At 50.7% G+C, this 25344-nt stretch overlaps 12 protein-coding genes across 12 annotated transcripts; 7 read left to right on the forward strand and 5 right to left on the reverse strand.

The window, feature by feature from the left end:
- Positions 1-265: 265 nt before the first annotated feature.
- On the forward strand, positions 266-1729 carry AYO21_07770 (hypothetical protein; the record flags this gene model as incomplete). Its single annotated transcript, XM_022657723.1, has 2 exons — positions 266-870; positions 919-1729. The coding sequence occupies 2 exons, from the start codon at positions 266-268 to the stop codon at positions 1727-1729; spliced, it is 1416 nt and encodes a 471-aa protein (XP_022510000.1).
- Positions 1730-2734: 1005 nt separating this feature from the next.
- Positions 2735-3532, forward strand: AYO21_07771 (hypothetical protein; the record flags this gene model as incomplete). The annotated part of the gene is made up of 1 exon (XM_022657724.1): positions 2735-3532. The coding sequence occupies one exon, from the start codon at positions 2735-2737 to the stop codon at positions 3530-3532; it is 798 nt and encodes a 265-aa protein (XP_022510001.1).
- A 2943-nt stretch (positions 3533-6475) lies between these two features.
- Positions 6476-6889, forward strand: AYO21_07772 (hypothetical protein; the record flags this gene model as incomplete). Its single annotated transcript, XM_022657725.1, has 1 exon — positions 6476-6889. The coding sequence occupies one exon, from the start codon at positions 6476-6478 to the stop codon at positions 6887-6889; it is 414 nt and encodes a 137-aa protein (XP_022510002.1).
- Positions 6890-6989: 100 nt separating this feature from the next.
- Positions 6990-7827, reverse strand: AYO21_07773 (hypothetical protein; the record flags this gene model as incomplete). Its single annotated transcript, XM_022657726.1, has 2 exons — positions 6990-7524; positions 7574-7827. The coding sequence occupies 2 exons, from the start codon at positions 7825-7827 to the stop codon at positions 6990-6992; spliced, it is 789 nt and encodes a 262-aa protein (XP_022510003.1).
- A 3087-nt stretch (positions 7828-10914) lies between these two features.
- On the reverse strand, positions 10915-11486 carry AYO21_07774 (hypothetical protein; the record flags this gene model as incomplete). The annotated part of the gene is made up of 3 exons (XM_022657727.1): positions 10915-10950; positions 11005-11231; positions 11294-11486. 3 exons carry the CDS (start codon positions 11484-11486, stop codon positions 10915-10917), a joined length of 456 nt encoding a protein of 151 aa, XP_022510004.1.
- Positions 11487-11890: 404 nt separating this feature from the next.
- On the forward strand, positions 11891-12919 carry AYO21_07775 (hypothetical protein; the record flags this gene model as incomplete). Its single annotated transcript, XM_022657728.1, has 4 exons — positions 11891-12157; positions 12209-12257; positions 12308-12387; positions 12431-12919. 4 exons carry the CDS (start codon positions 11891-11893, stop codon positions 12917-12919), a joined length of 885 nt encoding a protein of 294 aa, XP_022510005.1.
- A 204-nt stretch (positions 12920-13123) lies between these two features.
- AYO21_07776 (hypothetical protein) lies at positions 13124-15153 on the reverse strand (the record flags this gene model as incomplete). The annotated part of the gene is made up of 10 exons (XM_022657729.1): positions 13124-13262; positions 13313-13629; positions 13688-13788; positions 13839-13977; positions 14030-14066; positions 14123-14225; positions 14288-14492; positions 14548-14703; positions 14776-14860; positions 14924-15153. The coding sequence occupies 10 exons, from the start codon at positions 15151-15153 to the stop codon at positions 13124-13126; spliced, it is 1512 nt and encodes a 503-aa protein (XP_022510006.1).
- Positions 15154-15908: 755 nt separating this feature from the next.
- Positions 15909-17477, forward strand: AYO21_07777 (hypothetical protein; the record flags this gene model as incomplete). The annotated part of the gene is made up of 4 exons (XM_022657730.1): positions 15909-16035; positions 16094-16674; positions 16763-17100; positions 17165-17477. 4 exons carry the CDS (start codon positions 15909-15911, stop codon positions 17475-17477), a joined length of 1359 nt encoding a protein of 452 aa, XP_022510007.1.
- Positions 17478-17842: 365 nt separating this feature from the next.
- AYO21_07778 (hypothetical protein) lies at positions 17843-19779 on the reverse strand (the record flags this gene model as incomplete). The annotated part of the gene is made up of 2 exons (XM_022657731.1): positions 17843-19366; positions 19459-19779. The coding sequence occupies 2 exons, from the start codon at positions 19777-19779 to the stop codon at positions 17843-17845; spliced, it is 1845 nt and encodes a 614-aa protein (XP_022510008.1).
- Positions 19780-20223: 444 nt separating this feature from the next.
- Positions 20224-20790, forward strand: AYO21_07779 (hypothetical protein; the record flags this gene model as incomplete). The annotated part of the gene is made up of 1 exon (XM_022657732.1): positions 20224-20790. The coding sequence occupies one exon, from the start codon at positions 20224-20226 to the stop codon at positions 20788-20790; it is 567 nt and encodes a 188-aa protein (XP_022510009.1).
- Positions 20791-21124: 334 nt separating this feature from the next.
- Positions 21125-23431, reverse strand: AYO21_07780 (hypothetical protein; the record flags this gene model as incomplete). The annotated part of the gene is made up of 12 exons (XM_022657733.1): positions 21125-21266; positions 21344-21654; positions 21722-21822; positions 21875-22013; positions 22061-22097; positions 22151-22268; positions 22326-22530; positions 22586-22741; positions 22803-22887; positions 22941-23103; positions 23160-23243; positions 23320-23431. The coding sequence occupies 12 exons, from the start codon at positions 23429-23431 to the stop codon at positions 21125-21127; spliced, it is 1653 nt and encodes a 550-aa protein (XP_022510010.1).
- Positions 23432-23997: 566 nt separating this feature from the next.
- On the forward strand, positions 23998-24950 carry AYO21_07781 (hypothetical protein; the record flags this gene model as incomplete). The annotated part of the gene is made up of 4 exons (XM_022657734.1): positions 23998-24507; positions 24546-24668; positions 24723-24803; positions 24861-24950. 4 exons carry the CDS (start codon positions 23998-24000, stop codon positions 24948-24950), a joined length of 804 nt encoding a protein of 267 aa, XP_022510011.1.
- Positions 24951-25344: the final 394 nt, after the last annotated feature.

The raw sequence follows: 25344 nt of genomic DNA on the forward strand, positions 1-25344 counted from the left end.
AACGACAGAATATTCATTGACGAATTCCAAACTTAACTAGAACGTCAGCACTGACAAACCTTTCAGAACTTCACGTCCGGATCTCAGACCCTCTGTGACATCTTGACGGATGCGGACTGCAAATCCTTGCGACGGTTGTGCGCTGCGGCGTGTGCGATGTTCTGGAGGATCACCCTGTTTCGAATGCAATCATCGCTCTATACCATGCACGTTTCTCCGCGTACGTCGGAAAAGAGGCCCCAAAGGTCCAAGACCGGGCACCAACATGAAAATCGAGCAATTCCAAAGGATGTTGAAAGCAACTAGCGATCAACAATCACTTCCTACACCGCCTGAAGGATCGGTGCTCGAGGCCGCGGTCGACCATGGTCTTTCACCCAAAGCGCAGCCTAACATCCCTATGCACGTTTACGAGCGACTTTTAGAGGTTTTCCGCCTGCGCCTATATTCCGTGTGGCCCATCGTCTCGCATGATGAACTCATCACCGCTCTAAGGAGCAATCAAGAAGACTATGAGTCGTACTCGCTTGCTGCAGCGCTGTGTGCAGCTGTCATTGCCCAACTCCGGCTTCCTGAGCATGTTGTGTCCTTCAGGTCCTCTTCCTCGGAATTGGTGGCAGAAGCCCAGAGGCTGAGACAGCTTTTCGAGTATCGAGAAGAGTACTCTATGTCGTCACTTCTAACCTCATTTTTCCTCCATATCTATTATGCAAATGCAGACAAACTCCGCACCGCCGGCTTCTACCTGCGAGAGACCCTCACCTACGCCCATGGCCTCAAATTGCACCAGCTCGATACTTACGCCGGCATAGACTCAAGAGAGCATCAATTAAGATTGCGAGTATACTGGATCTTGTTTATCTCTGAAAGGTAAGTTCAAAGTACTTGAACGCCCTCCAGGGTTGACCTAGGACGTAGAACATATTGTGTCCAGAATGGCCTTCCAACCACATTGAAGCCGATGCACGAGTTCCCGAGCGCTGATCCAACAGAAGGATATGACGCCGCCCCCGTGCCGGCATTCATAGGCTTGATCCGACTCTTCACCTTCCTTGATGGCGATATTCTCGATTCTGTCCCCTCGTCAACAAGTCTAGCATGCAATCTTAGTACGAAAGACAGGATATCGACCATACAGCGTGATCTCAGCTGTCATCCGCTTAGTGAAGGCTTGAACGAGTCTCAGGGGGTGGATATACTGGCTACCCGGAATTGGATTCGAATACTGCTTTGGCAGTATACAATTGCCCACTTTGCGGTGTCTTGTCACGCCCGAGATCAGGCATTCTCAGCGTTGCTCCCAACGACGATTGCACGCGACATGCTTTCCGTTCTTGAAAATGTGTCGTGGAAATCCATCCAGCCTCATGGCTATGGCATGGTTAGTGGCATTCACAGCCTTTCTGGTTTCAGAAATAACGTCTTGCAGGAGCTCAAGGTATTTCGCATCGCCGACTCCTTGTTGGACGTTCTCCTTTGCGCCCCTCCCTCACCTGGAACGCGAGGCCTTTTGATGGACTCAAGGCACGCGCTGCATCTCCTAGAGAAAGTGCTCGTTGACGTAGGAGGGACCGAATCACAATTCTTGGCCACGTTGCGAAAACGGATGGTCGAGTCACAACTCCCGGTGCAAAACACTTTGGAAAATGACCTACAACTTTCACGGCATTTGGAAACGGACGGCAACAAGAAGCCCATGGATGGGCCGGGTCCTGTTAGCAATGAGTAGTTGTTGATTCGTGCTGGAAGCTATCACAATGTGCGATCACTTTGCGGAAGTGCTCGTCATCAATTGTTCATCCATTCAAAGGTCCAAAGATACTGTTATCTAAGGCGGGTCTCCCCTGCGATGGTATGGTCCAGTTGCGTTGCTGCTCTAGGCTGATTGACACAGGGACTGCAATTTAACTCGAATAACCACTATACTCACCCCATGGTGCTTTCTCCGAGCACTGGCTTATTCCTCCCTGACGAAGTGTCGGAATCCCGGTGGCATTATTGCACCAGCCCAACTACTGCAGCGCGCCTATCAGGTTCGATATCTCAAAAGGTACCCATGTCAGGTTAAGTTGGAGTGTTCGTCCATCTCTTACATCCAAGTTTCTGGGTTCTGGGCGTGGCAGAAGTTTGCTCACCGACATTACTGTGTTCCGATTTCTCTTCTTTCCTTTGCGTGTGTGTGGGCGGGCGCGTGGAAAGGCGTGTAACTTTGCGGAATACTGAGAAAAAATCATACTTCATTGACAATTAGCAAGGATGGAGGCTGTAAGATTGCATGACTTCGCCGCTGTCAATGTGGTTTCATGGAGGGATTTCCGCCGATTGTCCTTTCTAATCATTCCACATGGAAATCAATGAGGACTTAACCCCCTCTTTGCCAAAGTCTTGCTAATTGTCAATACATTGGAAAGTGAAAAGATCTTCTCGAAGGAAAGAATACGTCTTGCAAATTGGTCGTCACAAGTCTCCATGCGCAACAAGGCCTCTGACGTAGATGCTTGGCATTGTAAGTGTTGATTCGACAGTGGCTTCAGGGATGAGGCGATGACGTCGGAATCTCGTTTCGTATAACAACCAACCCTTTTACCAAGTTTTTCTCTTATATCTCGCTCATCAGCACTTCTCCCTCCAAACGGCCGGAGCAGCCTACGACAGCTTCGCAGGATATGCCCTAATCCCGAACCGAGCAACTCAGGCTACAATCGTTCAAGGCCAGATCCTCCACAATTGGATAATGGATGTAATGAAATCTATACTTGGAGGAGGCACGAATGAGAACGGTGTCGACAATGATACACCCAATAATGGCAGCGATAAGATGCCAAGTAGAGAAGAAATGGTCAAAACGATTGAGAGTCTTCAAAAGGCTCAAAAAGCTCAATCCAAGGCCAATGACTTGAAATCTAGAGCCATGGCACTGACCGACTCAAAGCAACGGGAGAAGTTGTTGAAGGAGGCCTTTGACAAGGAGGTGGAAGCCCACGGGCATAGCAAGATGGCGAGACGACTGCAAAGTGGCACCTGGCAGGGTTTTGGATTTGGAGGAGGAATTGGTGCAGCTACTGGATTGGGCCTCGGTGCCGGAGTGGGAACGGTGTTGGGTGCTATCGCAGCAGTTCCAACAACGGGATTGGGTATGTTGATCGGAACCGGCGTTGGTGCTATCCATGGACCGTGGGTAAGGCTGGGTGGGAAAGAGGAGAAGTTTGAGGACGCTGATCCCGAAAAGGTGGCCGAGGCATTAGAACAGGAGGTCAGCCAACAAAACAACTCCGACGTTGAGCAGAGAGCAATCGCAGCAGCATCGGAGACAGACATGCCGGAGGACAAGGAGAGAAGGGACGAGAGACCACGAAGAAAGCCGCCAAAGCTGGAAATCAGGTCGAAAAGGGCCACTGAACCCAACACACAACCGCAAGCAGAAGTCAACCTGACACAAAGCATCCAGGAAGAGTCGAAACCAAGGCGGAAGCCAAAAAAACTAGAGATACGGTCCAAGAATTGCAGCACAGAAAGCCCATCTGAACTCTAGAGACCTTCTACAGCAGTGACTCGATAACGATGTATACGAAGGATTCCGCCCACTTATGGTCTTGCGAGTATAGTAATGGATCAAACAAGCTGCTACTCTAGAGGGAGACTCGAGTGATTGGGACTGGTGATACCCAAGACCTTCTATTCTTGACTCAGCTGGAGCATGCTGGACATCGGCTAGACACGGTGTCTGCAGGGCAGCAACATCTTGAAGCAGGGGAAGATGCTGGGGGACCCCTCCCAAAACCATCCTCGCCGTGGTGATGTTTAACGGAACCGTTGATACCTCCAGTGCAGTGCGGTTACTATAAACGCAGCCTGACGCACTCCTTCCCCAAGGTGGTAACGTTTCATCTCCTAATACCCTCAAACAGGAGCAATTTTGCACATTTCTCTCCGCCGAACGAGTTCGTGAACTGCGTCCGAGGGTCGGACACCTTTCCCGTGGGTAAGAGCCATTATATCCACCCTTTCGGAAACTCGTAGTGCAACACCGTTGATTCCTTTGGCCTCATATAGTGTTGATGTGGTCGACAATAGTAGAAACAGTAAGTTGGACAGAGGACATCGTGAGGCGGATTCGGGATTGAGCGAGAAGTGAACAGGCGGTAAAGGAGGCGATTTCCACGAAGGAAAGACGTCTTTCTAGGTGCGTAGTGGGAGTAATGAAGCTACGTCCTCTAGGCCTGACTGACCGTACCACTCTTATTATGAACGGAATCGATCGATTGTTGAGCAGACACTTTCTCACCACTTCAGCGTCTTTGATCATAGATGACGTCCATGATCCCCATCTTACAGCCCGAAATTGTGGCCATAGGTGATAAGGCGTCTGGCACTGTTGGCGCTGAGACGACTGAACGCTGATACACAAGTCGCAGTACGCCACCCGGTTCGATATCGCTTGAAGTGGATACCTGTAAAGGGTGGTGAACCTTGCCATATTCTCCGCACGAAGTGACCTGGTCATGTCTTGCAGTTTTTACCGATGGGGTGTGCGGATCGACTGAGCCCAAGTGCCCTCTCGGCTTCTGTTTTCGTTTTTGACCCCAGTCGTCGAGCTCAACTAAACCTGCTTCACCCATGGGCGATGAACGAAGCCGCATCTGGCATGTTCATCTTGTTCTGGGGTCGATATTCTTTTTTGAAACTTCATCAGCCAATCCAAGCCTTCCTACCCCTGGCGCACCAAAGGACTGTAGTAGAATTCCACGACAGGCTTCACCGTCGTCTCGAGGTGTGGAAGGTTCGTCGCGAGATGGAGGTGTTGGTGCCAAGTCATCTCCGCCGGTATACTCTTCGGCGGAGAACATATAGCAGGCTTCGACATAGAGGGCAAAACAATCGCGCTCTTGGTACTTTAGGGGTTCATCATTTCTGGCCACGGCTCGAAGTCGCTTGCACAGTTATTTGTGCATCGACGGGAAATATTGGCTACCATATGAGAGGACTGGTGACGGAGGTAGGGAAAAAAGGGTTTCATTGACCAGAGTCATCGATATGGATGACGAGCATTTCGGTGGGATTGGGGATCGGCCTCAGCGGTGGGTTCAGTGCCTCGTTGACTTTGTTAGACATGAGCAACTGGAACTTTTGAAGTGCACGTGTAATGCCATTACCTCGCGTCACCACGTGAGTTGCTTCTGGACTTTGCTGTGACTTCTCGGAGTTCGCAAGAACAATATTTCCTAATTGTGGGCGAGTGGGGTAGCCCACTCTGGGGACCCCGCCACAGTCCCAGCATGCTCTACCTCTATACAAGTATGCATTCTCGATCCAGAAATAGCGCGTTGTCATTTTACGCAGCACTGGGACGCGCCCATCATGCCAAATGACCAGGCGGAACAAGAACCACCTAACACGCCAGCTATGGGAGTTCTCGAGGAGCCGTGTTCTCCAAGAACATCCGCACGGCTTGAGGGCGATTTTGCTCGTCTGATACCCGTAAATCGTCCTGCGCGACTCCCATTTAGCAAAATTGCTCAGCGTATACGACTTGATACCGACTGGCAAAAGCGCGCAAGGCAATTCGTTCATATCGATGAGGCAGCGAAAGAACTCACCTCCTTTGAAGATAGTGGTCGCTCGATCTGACCTTGTCATCAGCTTCATAATATCTTCAGCATGACGAAGTTGCCTAAAGTACCTCGACTGAGTTGGGTCTGGGGAAGCGGTTGAAGGCATCTGCCGGACGGACATACTGACTTTCTACTCACTGTCGACCGGAACCAGGACCGCGTTCTGGGGAGACACGGCCGGGTTTTTCATATCAACGATGGCCTGCTGGAAGTAACTGTCCCTGCAAAAAAGCCGATATATATCAATGGCGACGAGAAGCTTGAAGATGATCAAACATTTACCTCGCACTAGTATCACGATCGAAAACCTCACATTCTGTCTGGAATTCACTGAGCTGGGCAAATATCGAACTCAGGTGAACACTTTGATATCTGAGTGGCATGGCCGGCAAATACACCCTTCCCTTGAGCCCACCCCACAACCTCATCACTTTGAACTCCATGGATTTGTGATACAAGAGCCTCTAAGTAGCGGCGGTCATAGTCGGTGGCATAAATTGCGAGACTGGTATTCCTGTGGCTGTCAAACGCTCACAAAGAACATGCGGAAACCTTGAGCGTATCCGGCTAGAGATAGAGATCTCCAAGCGGGTCGGGTCGCACGTAAGTTCTTACTGGTCGCCAAAGAGGCGCTTAGACTGACTACGGTAGCCAAATCTCTGCAACTTGATCGCTGAAGAGTACTCTGGTGGGGAAGCGACATGGATAGAGGGTGGAAAACTTGGTGATGTGTATCTGTTCATGTCCCAGATTGCGTTAGAATCCTCATTGAGCTCACCATGTCGGCGAAGTCTTACCGCATCCATTAAAATGCCATACAGCAGGTCCTCCGTGGCCTCGCCCACCTTCATGAAAATCATATCATGCATCGAGACCTCAAGCCGACCAATCTCATGATGGCTGCACATGATCCACCCCACGCTATCATTATCGACTACGGTTGCGGAACTCTCAATGCAACATCGGCGGATCACAGCGTGGGAACGATTGTGTATATGGCCCCAGAGGTTCTCGCAATCAAAGCTGGAACGAGCATAGGCTCCAAGTACGACAGCAAGGTGGACGTATGGGGAACGGGCCTTACGGCATACCAGCTTTTCTTCCAGGAGGGATGCAGCTGGAAGAATGGTGTGGGACCAGATGAGTGGGAGAATATCAAGCAAAAATTACATCAGCGTCCCGGAGTGCTGTCTGGGCTACTGGAGAGTATGCTCGCTTGGGCACGTTCAGATCGTCCGACAGCTGCTGAAGTGGAAACCTCAGAAGTATGGCTCTAGTGAAATCCGATGGAAGAAATTAGGTTCAAGGCCAGCCCCTTTTGTTCTGAGATCAGATCACATTTCACATATATTCTGTACCTTCCCTTAAGGACCCAATCTAGCTCGTTGTCTTTCCATTTTGAAGCCTCTCAGTTGATTGTTTAGAGACATTATCCAATATCTTGGCAATTTCCCAGTGTCCGTATTTCCTGGCTGCATCCAGCGGCAAGTACTGAGCAAAAAATGCTTTCTCAAAAGGGCTTGCACCACGCTCAACTAGATATCGGACTGCCGTGATGTTTCCCACAGTACAAGAAATCCACATAGGTGTCCCTTCGAATTTAGTGACGTCGCTAAGGCCGGGGTCTGTGTCGAAGAGGGCATTGCTGATGCTAGCTCCCATCTCGTGAAGTAGTCTCAATAAGTATAGAGTATTTGAATCTTCTGGCCTTTTGCAGACAGAGTTGATCAATTCACCCTTTTCTGCAGATCCTCCGTGATCGAGGCGTAGCTGAATGATATTGACAGGCGCGAAATGAATGGCACGAGAGAGCGGTGTGAGCTTGTATCTTTGCGCATAGGCATTGGAGTCTGCACCATGATCAAGAAACCAGCGAACAACCTCTTCATTAGCATCCGATCGAAGCGCACGCCTAGATATTTCAACTTAAAGAGATATATGACTGATCGGTGCGTGCTTACCCTAAGAGCGATGGTTCGAAGTAGCTTTCTGGTTCATTGATATCCCAGCCATTATCGAGCAATATCTGCAGTGTCGGGAGAGATTGGGTCTCGATCGCAACAAGGGCCAACCATTTTGACTCGCCTGGTGAGAGCTTATGGCCTTTCAAAAGATGCGCAATAGACAGACCATTTTTAAGAGCTTCGCTAGCAGCATCCAGGTCAAAGTGGTCCTCTTTGCTTGGGATTTTTGATATCTGACTGAAAGGCGCCATTCGTTGAACGTGTGGTTCTGGAACACTCGTTGAAAGAGCAAGGTGTCACGCTTGCGTCCTGTCGTTATGTGGTGCCCGGCAATTAACACGCAATATTATTCTTGCGGGTTCTGAACAGTGTACGAAGGCGGCCTCGGTTGTGCGGTGGGACTTGCTCTCAAACTCTCTTGTTCATCTGATATATGTGTCGTATCCTATCGGTATGGTCAAACAACTCCTCTAATTCATCCTCCTCCAAAAGTCTCTTGATCAGGAAATAGGTATCGTCCTATTATGTGATAGTTAGCGTGGTACTGAGAAAGGCCGAAAACAAATGATCCCAAGGGGAGGCGTTTCAGTGGGAAGACGTCGATGAAAGGGGATTAACAGATGTTTAATGCTGACTTCGTTGTAATCCTATGGTAGCTCATAGTGATCTAGAGTAATAGGACAAAGAAAACCAGTTGACACCTTAAATAAGGGCTTTTGCGAAGAAGGCTGGACAAGATTCCCTCGCTTCTTAGCTCACGAGTATACTCGAAGAGGATCTCCTGGAGGGTTTCGTCGACATATCTCTTGATAATGATGTATGTGCCATCCTAAATTACTACAGTGAGTGGAATGTCGATACAAACAATTTTGAAGGAAACCCAGAAAGGCACTCCATCTGGTGCTTCTAAACTTTCCAGAACGTAGCGTGCCACGACTGATTTTCCGAGTTGCGGCAAGCCGTGGAGCCAGAAGATATGGGAGCCTTCACCTTTGCACCAGTTTTGGAAGTCTTTGATCTGCATCAGCCACGAACAGGTATTCGGGTGTTTTCCGATATCCTAGATCGAGGTTCATTACAGTCAAGAAGAAAAATCGGTTGAGGTATGTACATGGAATTTCTTTTCGTCCGAACTCTGCTGATTCTTTCTTGTAAAGAGTATTCTGAACGCACGAAGTATTTGAATTACATACTCGGTGGTGGTCGCTCGCTCTTAAAGGCCTGTAATATACCTTTTAGATCCCCCGATGTGTTTTCAATACCATCATTACATTTCACTATCTCAATATGGTTTCCTCTTATTACCTCCGTCGTTTCCAGAGCATGGCCAACCCTTGAAGAAAAGTCGTCAACAACCTTGACAATTGATCAGTTTGAAAAAAGCATCCTGCCATGTGAGAATCACGGTACCTTCCCAGAAAATCCTCTGATACCAGCCAGACCTTCCCCCTCTTGAAATGAATGTACACTGATATGACTGTCATGCAACGCCCCGGGAAAGTCATCCTGGATGAGGTCAAGAATTTCAGAGTCGACTTGCAGGTCGCTGAGTATCTTGGAGTTCACAACCTGGAGGGCCACCTTCACAACAATTGATGCGAGGCGTCCCCATGCTGCTGCATCAGATCCTCTGTGAGAAGTTCCACAAAGTATGACGGCTCTTATGCATTCAAAGAGCTCTTGATACTTGGCAAAGGTGCTGGATCTGCACCTGCGGATCGCCTTCACAATTGTTAACCAGACCACTTTCCAATCGCCAAGGAACAGGGATACCAACATTCTTGACGATGATCCCTCCGAGACTGTGTGCAACGAAGATGATCGGCTTCTATATGCGACTTCACCTAGGTGCCAGTGTTAAGCATAAGACCCTAAGTCTAACGGTGTATAAAAATGCCAAACCCATTGAATCAGGTGAGAAAATGGTAACTGAGATGCATTTGCCCGGTTCCTCTGGAAGACCCAGCACTTGAAGCCCAGTCACGATGTAGCAGAACGATGAAGGTGCAAATACTGACCATGTCTGGCAGGGATCTCTAGATTTACCGTCAGGTCGTTAATACCATGCTGCAAAATACTGTTTTTGCCAGCCCTCTGAAATATGCCCCGAATGATATCCGCATCATATCCGTGTGTGATAATTCTTGTCTCAGGAATTCGAGCCGGCAGTAGGCCAGCTGGTCAGAATGCGGCACTGCCTATGGCATTAATATTTGCTTCGCCGTCTTCACCGCCTTCGTTCAAAATATTTGCTGATGGAGGAGTCGCGACAGACGCTGTATTCCCACGTCCGATACGAGATAGGAAGCCTCGACGTTTAACCTCGTGTTGAGTGTTAGGAGCAGATGATCGGGTCTGCGCAGACCGTGAACGAAGACGATACTGTATCGAAGTCGATCTCAACGAAGCAGTGCTATATTTGGACGTGACTACTTGACGACTGGCTCTTGTCCGGTGGGCTGATAGAGTACAGAAGCACCGAATCGCTTGACCAACGCATACCTATTGGTAACTGCCATTCCCTGGGACTTTCCGATGGCTATTCAAGTCTTATTAGTTAGAGGAGAAAACTTGCCTTTACGATGACAAAAATTGAAGCTGTCTAAGGGTTTCCACTTGGTCAGTCGAGCGCAGTTGACGATTCCGCCTCCACACTTGGCTAAACTGAAACATGAGATTAGTGAGGCTCCCACCTTTACAGTTGGCGGGCGGTCTGATCGAGGTTGATCCGAAGTTCTGCCGGGATTTGATTTAAGTGTCTAGAGTACAAGTCCACCTGTAAGGTTTAAAGTAACCCAATTAATAGGCGGTTTTATACGCTTGCAGTCGGATACCTCCTATCATATGGTTCTTCCTTCGTCAGCCTCCCGCCCTGCCCGTCCTTAGATACGTGACTTTTACCACCTAAGTCCCATGCATCTTATGTCTCTGACAAGGATACAAATGCACGAGTTCTGACATAATGTGGATCATTCTCTCCATCATCGTGTATCAGACTGTCTCTTTCACGGTTGTCAGTTGGTCGTCCGATCTATTCGGTCGTCGTTAGTATGAGATCATCGTCGCCACTATCGATTCATCGGGTATATCACAGCGAGTCAAACGAAGACAATTGACAGTCTGATCAAAGCAGTATGTCTCTTGATTGCCTCAATTGGTGCACAAACTCGACTAACACTCGGTAGGGTGTGCTAATTGGGTTTGGCTCATACGTACACTGTCAAACTGTGCAGCTATCGGCGGATAACTTAGCTTTTCAAATATTTTGCATATCAATTTTTGAAGCACTACCTTATCTCTGCACACAGAATACCAGCCTTGTATGCATCTTGTCAACGCTATTTGCTCATCGCTTTCACCCACGGTGCGCTATCCTACGCCAATTAGCACGAGACGTGAAACAAGGTCAGTTGCCAGAAGCCACTCACCCCCCATACGCGGTACAGCGAACAGAGTGGTTTCTGCGAAGTATCGCCTGTAAAGGTAATGCCGGCGACGAAATCCGCCTCTACCACTTCCCCATTTTTGAACCATGACTTGATCCGCCCGAGGACAACAATCTCACTGTAGTCTGCTTTGGAGGTGTACACCTCGAGGGGATCATGCCTGCGTTCTTTCTGCGTGATCCACGCCTTCGGGCGATTAGCAGCAATAGCTATATATTTAGCAGCTGAGATTAGTGACAGGACGATGGTTTTTGGAGAAGTGTGTCTTTACCTTCCCTTCCCTTCAAAGGCCCAGCCAGACCGAATTGTGTCGCGTCGGGCGTAAACAATTCCGCCAGCCGGTGACCCGCGTCGGCGGCTTGGTCGTCAGCGAGGTGATAGAAGTCATCTATCCACTGCTTGACGCCTACTGGGGCTGGTATGTCAGCTGGCCATTTCGTCTCAAAAGGTCCTGTCGATGCCATTGGTGTTGGTGGTTGGTGAAGAGCAGCGAGACCGAAATCAGCACCTGGCTTGGATCGGGGGGAGAATGCAACAGTCCAGGCATACGAACTCTGCCCACAACGAAGTTTTTTGTTGCCCTGGCATGGGGAAATTCTCAGTCTCCGTCCGGAGAGGGTGGTCTCGGTGGAAATCGGTTCGGCTGACGCGGCAGTCCGAACTCCGACAAGACAGATGATTCCTATGCCTGAGACAAGCGAGCTCCATAGGTACAGGAACTCTATCTTGGAGCTTGCTGAACTGGTTTACGGGGTATGACACTACCCAAGCCGTCTCCGCATGGTCAAACGGAAATTGGAGAGCCTCCTCCGTCAAGTATAGAGCAGCGGCGTCGCCTGCAGTCAAGAACACACAACCTCCAGCAGAAATGGCAGACTCTATCTTCAAACGTCTTGTGAGGTTCGAAGATCACGCAGGGCAAGCCCACTACGGGGAAGTCCCTGAAAGCCACAACGGGGCTGACGACCTAGTGGGCGTCTCTGTGCCTGTGTACACGGGCGGACTACCATGGGAGCAAAGCTTCTGTCTCGGTACAGACACAGTCAAGATTGCCAAATTATTGAGTCCGATCGAAGCACCACCTTTTATCTATGGGATTGGTCTCAATTATCGCAAGCACGCTGAAGAAGCCAAGGTATGTTCACATGGCTTGTAATGCGTAAACCCGCGCTCATTGCCACATCAGGTCGAGATACCCCCTTATCCGTTGATCTTTTTCAAGGGAGGAGGAGCAGGTGAGCTATGTCTGCAAAGTGGCGACTTAAATCGCTGAAGCTGTGTATAGAGGCAGTATCGGGACCTTACGAGGACGTGCCCGTACACAAGGAGGCAGACTTCATGGATTACGAGGCAAGTGCCGATTGGGTTCGCTGCAGAATCAATCTACTGATCTGATTTCATGTCGTAGGGCGAGTTGGCGATTGTCTTTGGCAAGCAGGCTGCGAATCTGACAGAGTCTGACAACGTCTTCGATTATTTACTGGGATACACGGTCGGCAACGATGTGTCCTCACGATACTGGCAGGACCCTACGCGTTCAGGAGGCCAACACGGCTACGCAAAAGCCTTCGATAAATTCACAGTAATCGGACCGGTACTAGCATCCACCTCGTATGTCCCAGATCCTTCCAAGCTTACTTTAAAGACCACCGTCAACGGGGAGCAGCGACAGCTTACCCAGACGGACGACCTCATTTTCGACATTCCGTCTATTGTCAGACACTTGACCCGAGGCAGGACCATACGCCCGGGAACGGTAGTGATGACTGGAACTCCGAGCGGAGTCGCAGCCTTCCACAAGCCACCGGCCTGGCTCAAGGATGGCGACGTGGTTGAGGTGGAAATCACCGAGATTGGGAGAATCCGGAACCGTATGGCATTCCCCCCAACCCCTTGAGCAGGACGAGTAGGGAAATGTGGTTCAAGTCTTTATCGCGGATCATTACCCACACTTTCTCTACCCAAGAGCCATATAATACCGAGCAGAGATAGAGAAGGGGCTTAGCTTAAACCATGCGCTTTCAACAACTACATTCCCCTGACATGGGCCATGTCGCGGTCATAAGTGCCAAAACTATCGCCATTCTCCAAAACCTCTCTCTCAAGCTTTCACATGCTGAAACTCACTCTTGAAATACTCGTCGGTAAAGTCGAAGTCCTTGTCCAATGAAGTGAGTGCCTCGTCCCAAGATTGAATGATCTTGGCCCGGCGTCCTTCGTCTCGTGGGACAATCTTACAACTTGGACCACCGTCAGCGCCTCGACGACTCTCAGAGTCGTCAGTACTCACCTGAACGGGGCTGGACCTGCCACGAGCCCGCCGGTTACGGAATCTCTATCGATGGCGACGGGATTCCCCTGTTCGTCCACTCCCCGACTCATGCTAAAAGCCCACAGCATGCGAACAATGGCGATGAAGAGGCCCCTTTCCGCGACGTGAAAGCCTGGACAGACTCTCCTCCCTGCACCAAAGTTCATATGAGGACGTTCAGTGGTATTGGAGTTAATACCGAAGAATTCTCCCGAGGTCTTGTCCAAATCGTGGCGACGGGGATCAAACTCTCTGGGGTTCTTGTACCTCTCTGGGTCGTTGTTTATCGTCCAGACCTGAGATGAAAAGTCAGACCTTCTTCACCAATCAACAGTACTTTCCTATCAAACCCACGTTATTGATAATGCCAGCACCGGCGGGGATCTTGTAGCCCATATAAATGTCATCTTGAGCAACGCCATGAGGCACCGCACCAAGAAGAGTCGTGGGAAACCCTGAAAAAACGGTCAATATTCTCAGGAGTTCGTCGAGACTTGCAACTCACATCTCAGGCTTTCCTCCACGACACCTCGTACGTACGGGAGGTGCTCACGATCAGACCAGGACGGCATCTTGTCAGGCCCGACAACCTTGTCGATTTCCGCCTGCGCTTCCTTTTGCACTTTCGGAAAGAGAACCATAGCCTTGGAAAGCCTGCTGTCAGCATAGAAAAATCTCTAGTTCGAGTGCCTCTACCTTGAGGAAGCCTTTTAAGGTGTTCCACTGAGTGTCCCTGTGAGTCCATCAGCTCGCAGCTCTGAGCGTTCCATTAGCGTATGTAGCACTTACGTGGCTCCCATTGCTGCTTGAACCGCGTTGTGAGCTAACTCTTTGTCACCCAGCCTGTCGGCTCCGGCCTTTTCGTTGGCGCTTATCATGTCATTGGAAAAGCCTTGGAGTGTAGCCTCGGTCAGTCGACGAATTGCATATTGGAGAATGGAGGATTCCGCCTACATGGCCGAATTCTGCCCTCTCTGTTCCTTGCTTTGGCTTCCTGAAACAGGTCGATAAACAGACCCTCCTCAAGCTTCCTGATCTCCTTCAAGTCTTGCTTGAGCGCGCTCAAGCGAGTCGGGATCAGATTGAAGATGGGTCGCAATGAGGGATACCAGTCGGTCATTTGCAACGAATTGGCGATGCGCACGTTCCGGTCGTTCCACTTCATTCGATATCTGAGCATTAAGTCCCAAGGGTACCGAAAGATGTGTACTTACATCACACATTCCAGCAACTGCTGGAATATCCATACTTGGAGTTCGCCATCCGAAAGCCAATGTCGAAGCCACGCTGGAGGTGTATCGCCTGAAATTTCGATCATAATCGTCCGGGGCGACCAGGAAATCGTGGAGCAACTGGCGGCTCTCAAAGAGCTGGTGGTTGAAAGCGTCAGCGCATCTCCGCCATGGACGTGCACGCACGAGACTGGATGGAAGCGCTCTTACCTGGTATGGAATATAGCTATCAGCCCCTTTGGCGTTGAGACGCAGGTGATACATCCTCCTTTGGCGTCTCCAGATATCATCGTTACTGCAAATCTTTGGGTCAGATTGTCGCAGACTGCCAGGACTACTCCATCGGGTCTGTGCTCACTTTCGAAACAAAATGTTGAGGTTGTCACTGTTCTCTCGAATAAACATATCCATCCGTGTCGAATAGATGTTGCTCCGCTTCTCGAGAAGGTCTCTGATAATTGTCTGCGAGCTGACCACGATTTGTGTCTGGCTGCCCAGCTTGAGGGAGTATATCGGTCCATCTTCGTACTGATCAGCCTCGCAAGAACCCCACGACAGTAGAAGATGGGCGTACATTCTTGAGCCCATTTTTGTAAGCAAAAATGTAAGTTGGAGTCTGGCAGCTGATGCAGATTGCCCAAAATAGGGACTGTTGGCGGTCCTGCAGTCGTTTGAGTCCGCGGTCGAGGCGTTATATTGCAAGATCACAATTCTTACCAGGCGGATAACCGTCAGGCCGCATACCGTAACGAGACACCTTCCATAGTAATACCCCGAAGATGACTGAACCCAGCAAGACCCCGCTCACGATATGGATGTCAATAGTCGCCATGCCGTCAAGAGTGATTCTCGCAAGACTAACAAAACGAACGATGTTGACAAGGACTCCTCAGAAAGCTCACGTTCAGTCTTTTGGGGATCAAACCATCTGCTGTGGATCCACAATGTATTGTGGTTTCCGGAAGCGAATGAGTGGAGAACGTTCCCAACCGGATTCATGGCCCCGTGGGGACCGGATGCTACGACTCCGGGGAGCCTCCGAAAAGACTGGGGGTCGTTACCCACCCGAGGCATTCCCCTGGTACCGGCGCTTCGGGGCTTCGGAAATGTTACTGACTGGCAACCATCCAATCAGACATGACTAGACTCGACAAACCCGTTATCACTTTGATAATTCGCTGACGCATTCGGAGTCCTCGTCCCGATCCCGAACGACCCAGTCGCTCGCGCAGTGCCTGGAAACTTGGCACACTGCAGTGCTACAGATATGGTAAATCTCTTCAGGTTGTCTGCTGGACGAGCTTCGTGGTATGTACACTCAGGGATAGTGAAAGGGTAACGCCATGCATGACATTATCAACGTCATCGTTGTTGGGGCCGGCTTTGGTGGGCTTTCAACAGCTATCTCGCTCAGAAGAGTCGGGTGCAATGTAAGTGTTTACGAGCTGTCGAAAGATCTGTCAAGACAAGGTACGCAATGTGAAGAGTTCTGTCCGTATTGACTCCCACTGACTGGGAGATTCTCAAGGCGATGTCATCATGCTGGGGTCGAATGCGTCGCGCGTCATCAGCCAATGGCCAGGAATGCTCGAAAAAATTCGAGGAGTCTCTTCCCTTCCCACGCGGTTGAGGATCTGCGACAAGAGCGGCAGGCTCTTGGTGGAACAACCTCTGCCATCCGAGTTTGACGGATTCCCTAACAGCTACGCCAACCGGACCAAGGTTCAGAACTACATGTACGAATATGCTAAGGAGATTGGAGTGCAGTTCACCTTTAACGCCCGGATCGTCGAGTATTTCGAGGACGAGGACCACGCAGGCATTGTTTTCAACGGGGAGCGGGTCAATGCGGACGTTGTGGTCGCGGCCGATAGCGTCCATAGCCGGGCGAGGGCGTATGTGACAAAGAAGCCGGGCAGAGCCCAGAAGAGCGGCTTCGCAGTATACCGCTCTTGGTTCAATCTGGACTTTCTCAAGGATAACCCATTGACGAGACCTATTGCAGAGGCCGATGAGGATGATTACCGTGTATGGATTGGCGAGAATACTCACGCAATCCTGACTACCAACAGAAATCTCCGTGCCGTGACGGTCTTCTGTACGCACAAGGTATGGTGAAATTGCGGACAGGAAACCGCAGCTGCCGACTCGATCTCTAACAACCGTCCAGAAAGGCTGACGAGAACTTGCGCTACAGGATACGGCCGACATCGAAGAGTCCTGGAATGCGCCTGGCAAAGTGGAAGATATGCTCAAGGTCGTGGACGGCTGGGATCCTCTTCTTCAGCAATTAGTAAAGTCAATCCCTGAAGAAGTCCTCATAGACTATAAGCTACTTTGGCGGGATCCAGTCCGCCAATGGGTTTCGGATGGAGGTCGGATTGTTCTTGTGGGTGATGCGGCCCATCCTCATCTACCTACATCCGGGACTGGCGGTGCTCAGGCGATCGAGGACGGCGCCACCCTCGGCGTTTTGATCAAGAAGGCAGGGAAGAAGGACATTCGAAGAGCTTTGAAAATCTTTGAGAAGTTGCGGTAAGTCTACCGTGAGTCATTCTACTGACCTTTCAGCTAACTCGCTCTCTTTTTTCCCCCAAAGCTTCGAGCGCACATCCCTCACGCAAAGAGCAGGATGGGAGCTACGACATCGCTGGCATCAGACAGACTGGGATGCAGTCGCGAAAGACCCTTCATTTTTGAATCAGCCACAGCCAAGGTGGCTCTATGGTCACGACGCGGCAGATTATGCTGAGGCCAACTACGATGCGGTATCTAGTCATTTGGAAAAGGGAACTCCCTTTACCGCCAGAAACGTACCCGACGGCTATGTTCACGAAGATTGGACCATTAGTCAGATGATGGCTAAAGAGGGTGTCAAGGCCGAACCCGACTTTTACAAAGTCGAAGCATGATCATGGTGCCTATTTCGTGTTAGCTCCCCTTCCTGAATGGCATATCTACCTTGATTTCTTCCTGAGCAGCTGTTATTCGTGAATGCTGGCAGGATGTCATCTGTATATGCTCTTGACCTTGAGAAGGGCCCCTCAAGAGTCAAACCCACGACGGACGCATTAGAGACAATCCGACGGGCTAAGGCGGTCGAGAGAGCACGGTCACTTGTCCTAGCCAGTAAAACATGGCGTATGTTTACTTCGCAATGGTAGAGATACAAGCCAAGTTACTACTTATGCCGTACCAAGCGACGAAGTATTCTATCAGGACATTGTTGCGTCAGCAGACAGTTTCCGTAGATACAATGCAATAATAGCTTCCAGCTTCATCGCTGAAAGTCGCTCATCTTTTCCAGACCAAAGGTATCGACCTGCGTCATGAGCTGAGTGGTCGCAGTAAACGCGTGCTTGGGCAATTTGCTGTCTTCCGAATTTGGTGCTTCAGTTTGAATTTCCTTCTTGCCCGTGGTGGTGGCCACAATGTCACGCGCTGTGGCAAGCGATGCAACGGAGTCTCCTCTCCACGCAACGTGCTGGTCAGGACGTACGAGCACCATCTTGCGCTCCCATAATTTCTCCGCCACAGTCTCTCCCACCAGGTGGAGATGCTTGACAGGGATGTTGGACTCCTGGGCAGACTGGAGCATGTGCTCGATCCCATCGCAGCCCTCTCCAAACGTCACCAGCGTCCAGTCCGTGGGGTGGAACAGGTCGAAGATCGGGGTTCCATCCTTCAAAAAAACATGCGGCGGTCGCGACCCAGGCCACGTGGTCGGTATGTAGCGAGAAGGGCTCCATTCTGGCTCTTTAATGTCATCCGCCTCTGTAAGGATCACTGTTGACCGATACCGAAACCCCATTTCAATTCCCAAGTCTAGATTCTCTCCATTGTTTGTCTGATAGTGCTCGTGGATCTTCCGACGCGCCTCGATAGCCTCTTGGGAGTCAGAATTGAGGGTTGCAATGTCCAACCCGTTGATCAAGTGTTTGACTGATTGATGGGTTTGCATGTGGACGCCAGAATGTTCCGAATTGCGGAGTGCGACAGGTCGCCTTTCAGCCTCGTACGAGTCAAGCAGCCCCAAGCCGCCATGGCCCTTGATGAAAGATGCCAGCTTCCAGCCCAGGTCGTACGCGTCGCCCAGCCCTGTGTTCATACCGTATCCGCCGGTCGGGATGAGTTGATGCGCCGAATCTCCCGCCAGGAACACACGACGCATTGGGCTCGTCCACTGTCTAGTCACGGCAATGTTAGGTCTCCAGGTTGAGCGTACCAGTATTTTATCGACCTTGATGGGGTATGGTCCGTGAGAGCCGCCCAAAGCTTCATAGATCGCTTCGTGGGAGTCGATCTTGGACTCGTCCGCGTCCAAGGGAAGGAACAGGTGAGTCGTCCAGGTGTCGACTTCGTCTTGGGCGATGATGGCGCCCGAAAACTCCCCCGACTGCTGGAAGAAGAAAATGTGCCAGAATTGACCCAGCTTATGTAGCCGCGAGAGATCCTTGGACTTGAAGTGGACGAGCAGGACGAAGGCTGGAATGGGTCCGCCATCCAAGGGCATTTTGAGGGACTGCCGGACGCGGCTGTTGGCGCCGTCGCAACCTGCCACATACTTGGACACAATAATTGATGTGACACCCGTATCTACATGAGAAATGACTGTTTCGACCTGGTCGACATTCTCCTTAACCCCTTCTACCTTCCATCCGTATCGCAGCTCAATCAAGGGATCGTGTTCGCATCGGTCTTTGAGCCAAGCCTCAAACACAACCTGTGACACTCTCTGCCATGGCTCAAGTGGTAACGTGCCGTCGTTGGTGCTGTTGATACGAGCTTGGAATTGGTCAACCTGTGTATCTCTACGCGTTAACCTCCAGTAACTCCAAAGCAACCTGGGATTGCAATGTGTTCCGCGGGGAAAGAGATGACAAGGTTACTCACACTCTCATGCTGCCAGCTGGTCAATGCCTTTGGAGCAGGAAGGCCCGTGCAGAAAAGTACAGGCTGGGGTATATCTGCTCGTACACCGTGCGTTCGTAGTTCCTCCGCCAGTCCAAGTCGCCGTAGGATCTCCATAGATCTTGCATTTGTGAGATCCATTTTGGGCCACTGTGTCGTGCTTTTATTCCGCTCGACGAGTACGGATCTTACCCCATAACGCGAGAGGACGGTCGCGAGTAACAGCCCAACTGGACCACCTCCGGCGATGAGAACCGTATCTGATGAGAGCTCTTCGCGTGTAACTCCATCATCCGCCGCCATGTTGACCAAAAGCATCAGGAGTTGCAGCCTCAAATCTGCTCGAAAGAAGTGATTGTAAAATGAGGACTATCTACATGCAAACCGTGCTGTAGATGCGCTCAGCCTACGTGACCTGTGGTCGGATCCTCCAGCTTCCGGTAACATATTTCCGGGTACCGAACACCGGGTTGCCCATCGGTCTCGGGCAGCTCTATGCAGGGCTTTTGAAGTCTGGAATAAATCTAGGTTAGCACAAAAGGGCCGACATGTTGCACCCGATTTTTTGACAGTTCACAGAATCCGAACGCTGTCCAGCGGGGGAAGAGGCTACAGTACTTCAGTGGTGAACAACTACCTGCCGTACAGTTCGAAACACGCACGAGCTTTTTTACTATCGTCAGGTGCTGACTGTCTCTTAACAAATCTGGAAACTCACTGGTCCCATATTTTTCAATCCTGTTTATCATGGGTCACATCGAGGTCAAAAGCCCGTCCTCGCTGGCGCACGTGGTGTTGCGTACACCAAATTTCAAGGCCATGAACGACTACTATAAAACATTCCTCGGCGCCAAGGCATCGTACGAGAACGAGATTCTTTCATTCTTGACATACGATGAGGAACACCACCGCGTCGCGATTGTCGCCGTCCCCGGTACTGGGCCTAAGGTGCCGAAATCGGCTGGTCTTGAGCACATTGCCTTTACCTTTAATACCCTGGATGATCTCACACTGGCCTATCGCCAGCGTAAAGAGGCTGGTATTTTGCCGTCGTGGTGTGTGAACCACGGACCGACAACTAGCATCTACTATACCGATCCCGATGGCAACATGATCGAGACTCAGGTGGACAACTTCGATACTGTCGATGAGGCCAACGCTTTTATGGCATCTAGAGCCTTTGCAGAGAATCCTATCGGCACTGACTTTGATCCCGAGGAGCTGATACGGAGATTGGAAAGTGGAGAGGATCACCGGTCGATCAAGAAGCGCATCGAGAACGGCCCAAGAGGGTTACCAGAGTGGGCATTGTGAGCGTACAAGCCACAATATGTAGGATTGGATTTCCAGGCTGTTGAGCACAGGATAGGAGTGGCGAGCTGGGACGAGCTCGTGGAACGAACGACTACTATTGATCGGCTGCGCTGACAGAGAACCCAAGTACATAATTTCTCTTCGAAAGTTCAAGAAAGAGCTTGCACAGAGGCCTTTCCACAGCGTCTCATTTTCAACCTTATATATCCTTTTCTTTTTGGATTGCACCAGAAAATTTCAGAGTCTTTGCAGGAGTAGATTCGAAGATTGTGCATAGCCCAGAACTTTGTTGGAGTAGCCGCATTGTTTGAGGACACACATATAGCTGTGCACCTCAAGCGAGTGACTGAGTCGCGAAGGACTGCTGAAAGAACGCTTCATTGTAGCTCCCATCCTCTTCCAGAAAGCTTTTTGCTTGCTTCCAAGACCGCCGGATCAGTGCAACTCGCTCTTCATCTCGACTCTCAAACACCATGCTGCTCCATGAGACAAGCCCGTCAGCCATATATTCCCAGGTATATAATTCAATCAGAATTCGAAATGGCAAACTTACTTGTAATGCACAGGGGTGACCATGAAACCTGGTGTCATGCCGTCACGGTCGATCGGAACAACATTACCCTTCTCGTCTACGGCCGGTTTCATGTTGAAGGACCACAACAAGCGAGCGACGGCCGTATACAGGCTCCTCTCAGCAACATGAATACCAGGACACATTCTCCGTCCCGCGCCAAAAGTAGTATAAGGCTTGTCGGATGTATCTGATCCGATGGGCGCGCCGACGGAGGGAAACTTATGGCCCGGCAAGTGTCGGCGGGGCTCAAAATCACGAGGATTCGTTCGATCGTTGTTGATGCTCCAGACCTGATCTCGAGGGTTAGATTGTGTTTTCACGTCTCAAGTAGGACAAGGAGATATTGCTGCATCTCACGTTGTTCACAACTGGGACTCCCGCGGGAATTCGGTAGCCTAAGTAACTATCCTCGTTCGTTGCTGCGTGAGGTGCGCCTCCTGCGACTGTTGTCGGCATCCCTGCCGAGAGATCAGCATTACAGGTCCTCAGCATAACTTCCACATGTCGTACACCTGAAGGACTCCTTGACACACGCCATTATATAAGGCAGGTTCGGGGAGTCTTCCCAGGTAGGAAGTCTGTAACTTCCCACGACTCTATCGAGCTCCTCTTGTGCTTGCTTCTGGACCTCAGGAAACAGAACCATGGCCTGTCGAACCGTTAGTTAGGTGTTATGAAGGACGTCGAGTCACCTACCTTTACAAAGCCCATGAGGGTGCTGTAGGTGGTATCCCTGCGTTGTTGAGTCAAATTAGTCCGCCTTTGTCGCTGGGGGCTCTGGCTTACGCCGCTGCAGGCCACGCATGGCCAACCACGAAAGCAATCTGCTTGAACGTGAGAGCATCCGATTTCGCAATCTGTCCAGATTCGGCACCTATGGTCAAGAGAAGATTTCTGGCAAAACCTGATGGGGTTTAGTCGCCGATATCGATGTTTGCCTGGTCACTGCATCACCACTCACTTGGTCTCATCTTGCCTTGATCAAGCATTTCTTGCGCCTCGCCAATCAGCTGCATCCACAGTTTCGTTTCCATTTCTTTCAGTTCCGCCGCTTCCTTCAGAAAACCACTGATCCAGGAAGGGGCTCGGAAATAGAGCGGTTTCAAGATTGGGTACCAGTCGGCAAAAGATGTCTTCTCCATCAGGGCCGAAAATCTCTCGAGCCACTGCTCATCTGTTAGTCAGTCTTGCCAGCTACACTCCATTGAAAAATGAGCTCACCGTGTAGAGTGCCTTGACCCTGGGGTCCTCGAGATCCGGGTATCTTTTGGCGAAAATGACCGTGGCCCCAATACTCGTGGTGTATCTCTTGAGGACAGTCCAGAAATCTTGTGGTCTGTCCAACAGCTCGTCCAACATCTGCAGACTCTCAAACTCCTGAGCATAGTCATCAGATCAGCTCTCTAAGAATGCTCTCCAAGATTGCCCGGAAACCCACCTGGTATGGAAGATAGTTGTTAGCAGCGGTGATGTTGAGGCGGAGGTGATACATCTTGCGCATCCGGCGCCACACGTCATCGTTGCTGCCGCCGTTTATCAGTCAAGGAATGGGCCGGGACAGGGGGCGCCCACTTACGTCCTGAAGAGTAAGTTGAGGTTTTCGCCAAATTCAGCGCCGAAGTTTGACGCCTTGGCCGAGTAATTGCCACTTCTCTTTTCGAACAGGTCGCGAATCCCTTGTTCGGTATTGATCACTATCATCGTCTGTGTTCCTAACTTCACCGACATAATCGGACCATCTGAAAGAATAAGTTCACTTCGACGTCAACAAGGATTCCTGCTTGAAATTTCTTACACTGCTTTGCCCACTTTTCGAACATGAGATATGGTTTATCCGTCATTTGATGTAGATTGCCTAAGATAGGGAGTGTTGGCGGCCCTGACACCAGGAGGTTAGCATTTTGGCAGTAGTGCTGCCCAAGCAGAGCGTTGACGGTAGCGTTGAGCCTTCTTACCGGGTGGCAGACCCTCCTCACGCATGCCTACGCGCAGCAGTCGCGCTCCCATGTACACGAGACCTACCACCAGGGCCACCGAGGGCCAAAAGAGCCCGAGAGCAAAAGTCATCGTAGGTGGCAATGTGTTGAGTGGAAAGACGTGATTCTTGAGGCGACAACGAGGTATCGCATGGGATTCAGCACGCAAACCCTACCACCATTAACCTGGCCACATAGAATACTCGGGATACTAATCAATCTGTGCTTGGCTCTGTGCGGTTTGGCGTTCCCCATTTTCCCCATATCTAACTCCCCCACAGTTTCCCGGGCCGAACTTTCTACCGACTCCGAGAGTCCGGCCCGGTGCCCGAGTTTGACAGTAAGGCTCTTCCCCCCGCAATCTTCGACTGTCTCGTGGGTGTATTATTCATAATTCAAGTGCCTGGCAAATTAGTCCCATGTAGTCGCGCTTTGGCCTCAAAGCCAAGCTCTTCTAAATCTTAGCGAGGGCAAGTCCCATCGCCCATTCAACCCAGGTGTTCGGTTGGACGCCGGGAAAGCTCCCGGGTCGAACCCGGCCGCATGGGCGACTGTTGGCGTGATGAAGCAATCATCTCGTTCCTGCCTCGACGGAGCAGTCATCAGCGTCATATTCGTCGATACGCACTTTGTCGCTCGTTGATGACCTAGCCTATAATGTCTACATCTGAAAGTGACTTTGTCGCTCTCGTCACCGCCAGTTCAGCTGGACTGGGAGCTGCAGTGGCAAGGAGACTCGCGAAACTCGGGGCAAGAGTCGTTATCAACTATTGCAATAGCCGCGGAAAGGCAGACGCACTGATCGAGGAGTTGAACGCGCAATATCCAGGCTCACCCTCGAACGAAGACACGCCGGGCACCAAACAATATGTTGCCATCCAGGCTGACCTGAATAAACGGTCCGACATACAACGACTGGTGGACGAGGCCATCCAGCACATGGGAAGGCTGGACATGGTAGTGTCCAACCATGGCTGGACGACATTCACCAACTTCATGAATCTCGACGAGAATGTCAACGAGGATGACTGGGACCACTGTTTCAGCATGAACGTCAAGTCGCCCCTGTTCCTGTTCCATGCGGCCAAAAATCATCTCGAGGCCACCTGCGGATCGTTCACCACAGTATCTTCGCTCTCTGGGATCAAGCCCGGCGGCAGCTGCCTAGTAAGCGTTTTTTCTATCATGACTTTGCCGGTGCTGAGCTGAACACCTCCTCGGCCTACTCCGTTACTAAAGCAGCTCAAATCCATTTGGCCAAATCCCTGGCATTGATCGCTGCTCCCAAGATCCGTGTCAACACGGTCGCGCCTAGCCTCATGCTTACGGTTTGTCACGGACACTTGACCATGAACTTTGACGCGCGCTGATTGTCGAACAAGGAATGGGGAATGAAATTTCCCACGACGATGCACGATGCTGTCCGAGAGAAAAACCCTCTCAAGATGATTATTACCTTGGAGGTGAGTCCCTGACCCTGGGCCATGCGCTGCTACTGAGGTGACCATCTTCGTCAATAGGATGTCGCAGACCATATTGTCCACCTGGCACAGAATCGGTCGATCACTGGCACCACCGAGATAATTGACGCCGGATACTTGTTGACTTGAACGGACGGTGGCCCAGAAACAACGGTGTACTACAGAGCCCCCGGCGAAGCTTAGGTACATGATTAAATTGTTGATTGCCGTAGACAATAGTGATCAGCCTATTCACATGGCAAGGTCAACACATTATGCACAGGCCATGGTGCTTATCTTAATTTGCACCGTCCAGCCCGCGGCACCCCCGTCGTCTAATTAGTTCTGGCTTATAAGAAAGTAGTGTAGTGGCCACTCAGGAAAGGCCACTTTCGCCAAAAGTCGTCTAGCTCTCGAGAACACTCCCAATGGTGACACATTCGGATGCAATGGTTATTTCGGACCGAAAGGTGGCCCGGACGCAGCCCCAGATGTCGCCCACAGCAGCATTCCCTCCCCATGGGGAGGCTGGACGAAGGTTGCC

This window comes from Fonsecaea monophora (assembly GCF_001642475.1).
Source record: "Fonsecaea monophora strain CBS 269.37 chromosome Unknown Scaff62, whole genome shotgun sequence".
In the NCBI taxonomy this organism is placed as follows: domain Eukaryota; kingdom Fungi; phylum Ascomycota; class Eurotiomycetes; order Chaetothyriales; family Herpotrichiellaceae; genus Fonsecaea; species Fonsecaea monophora.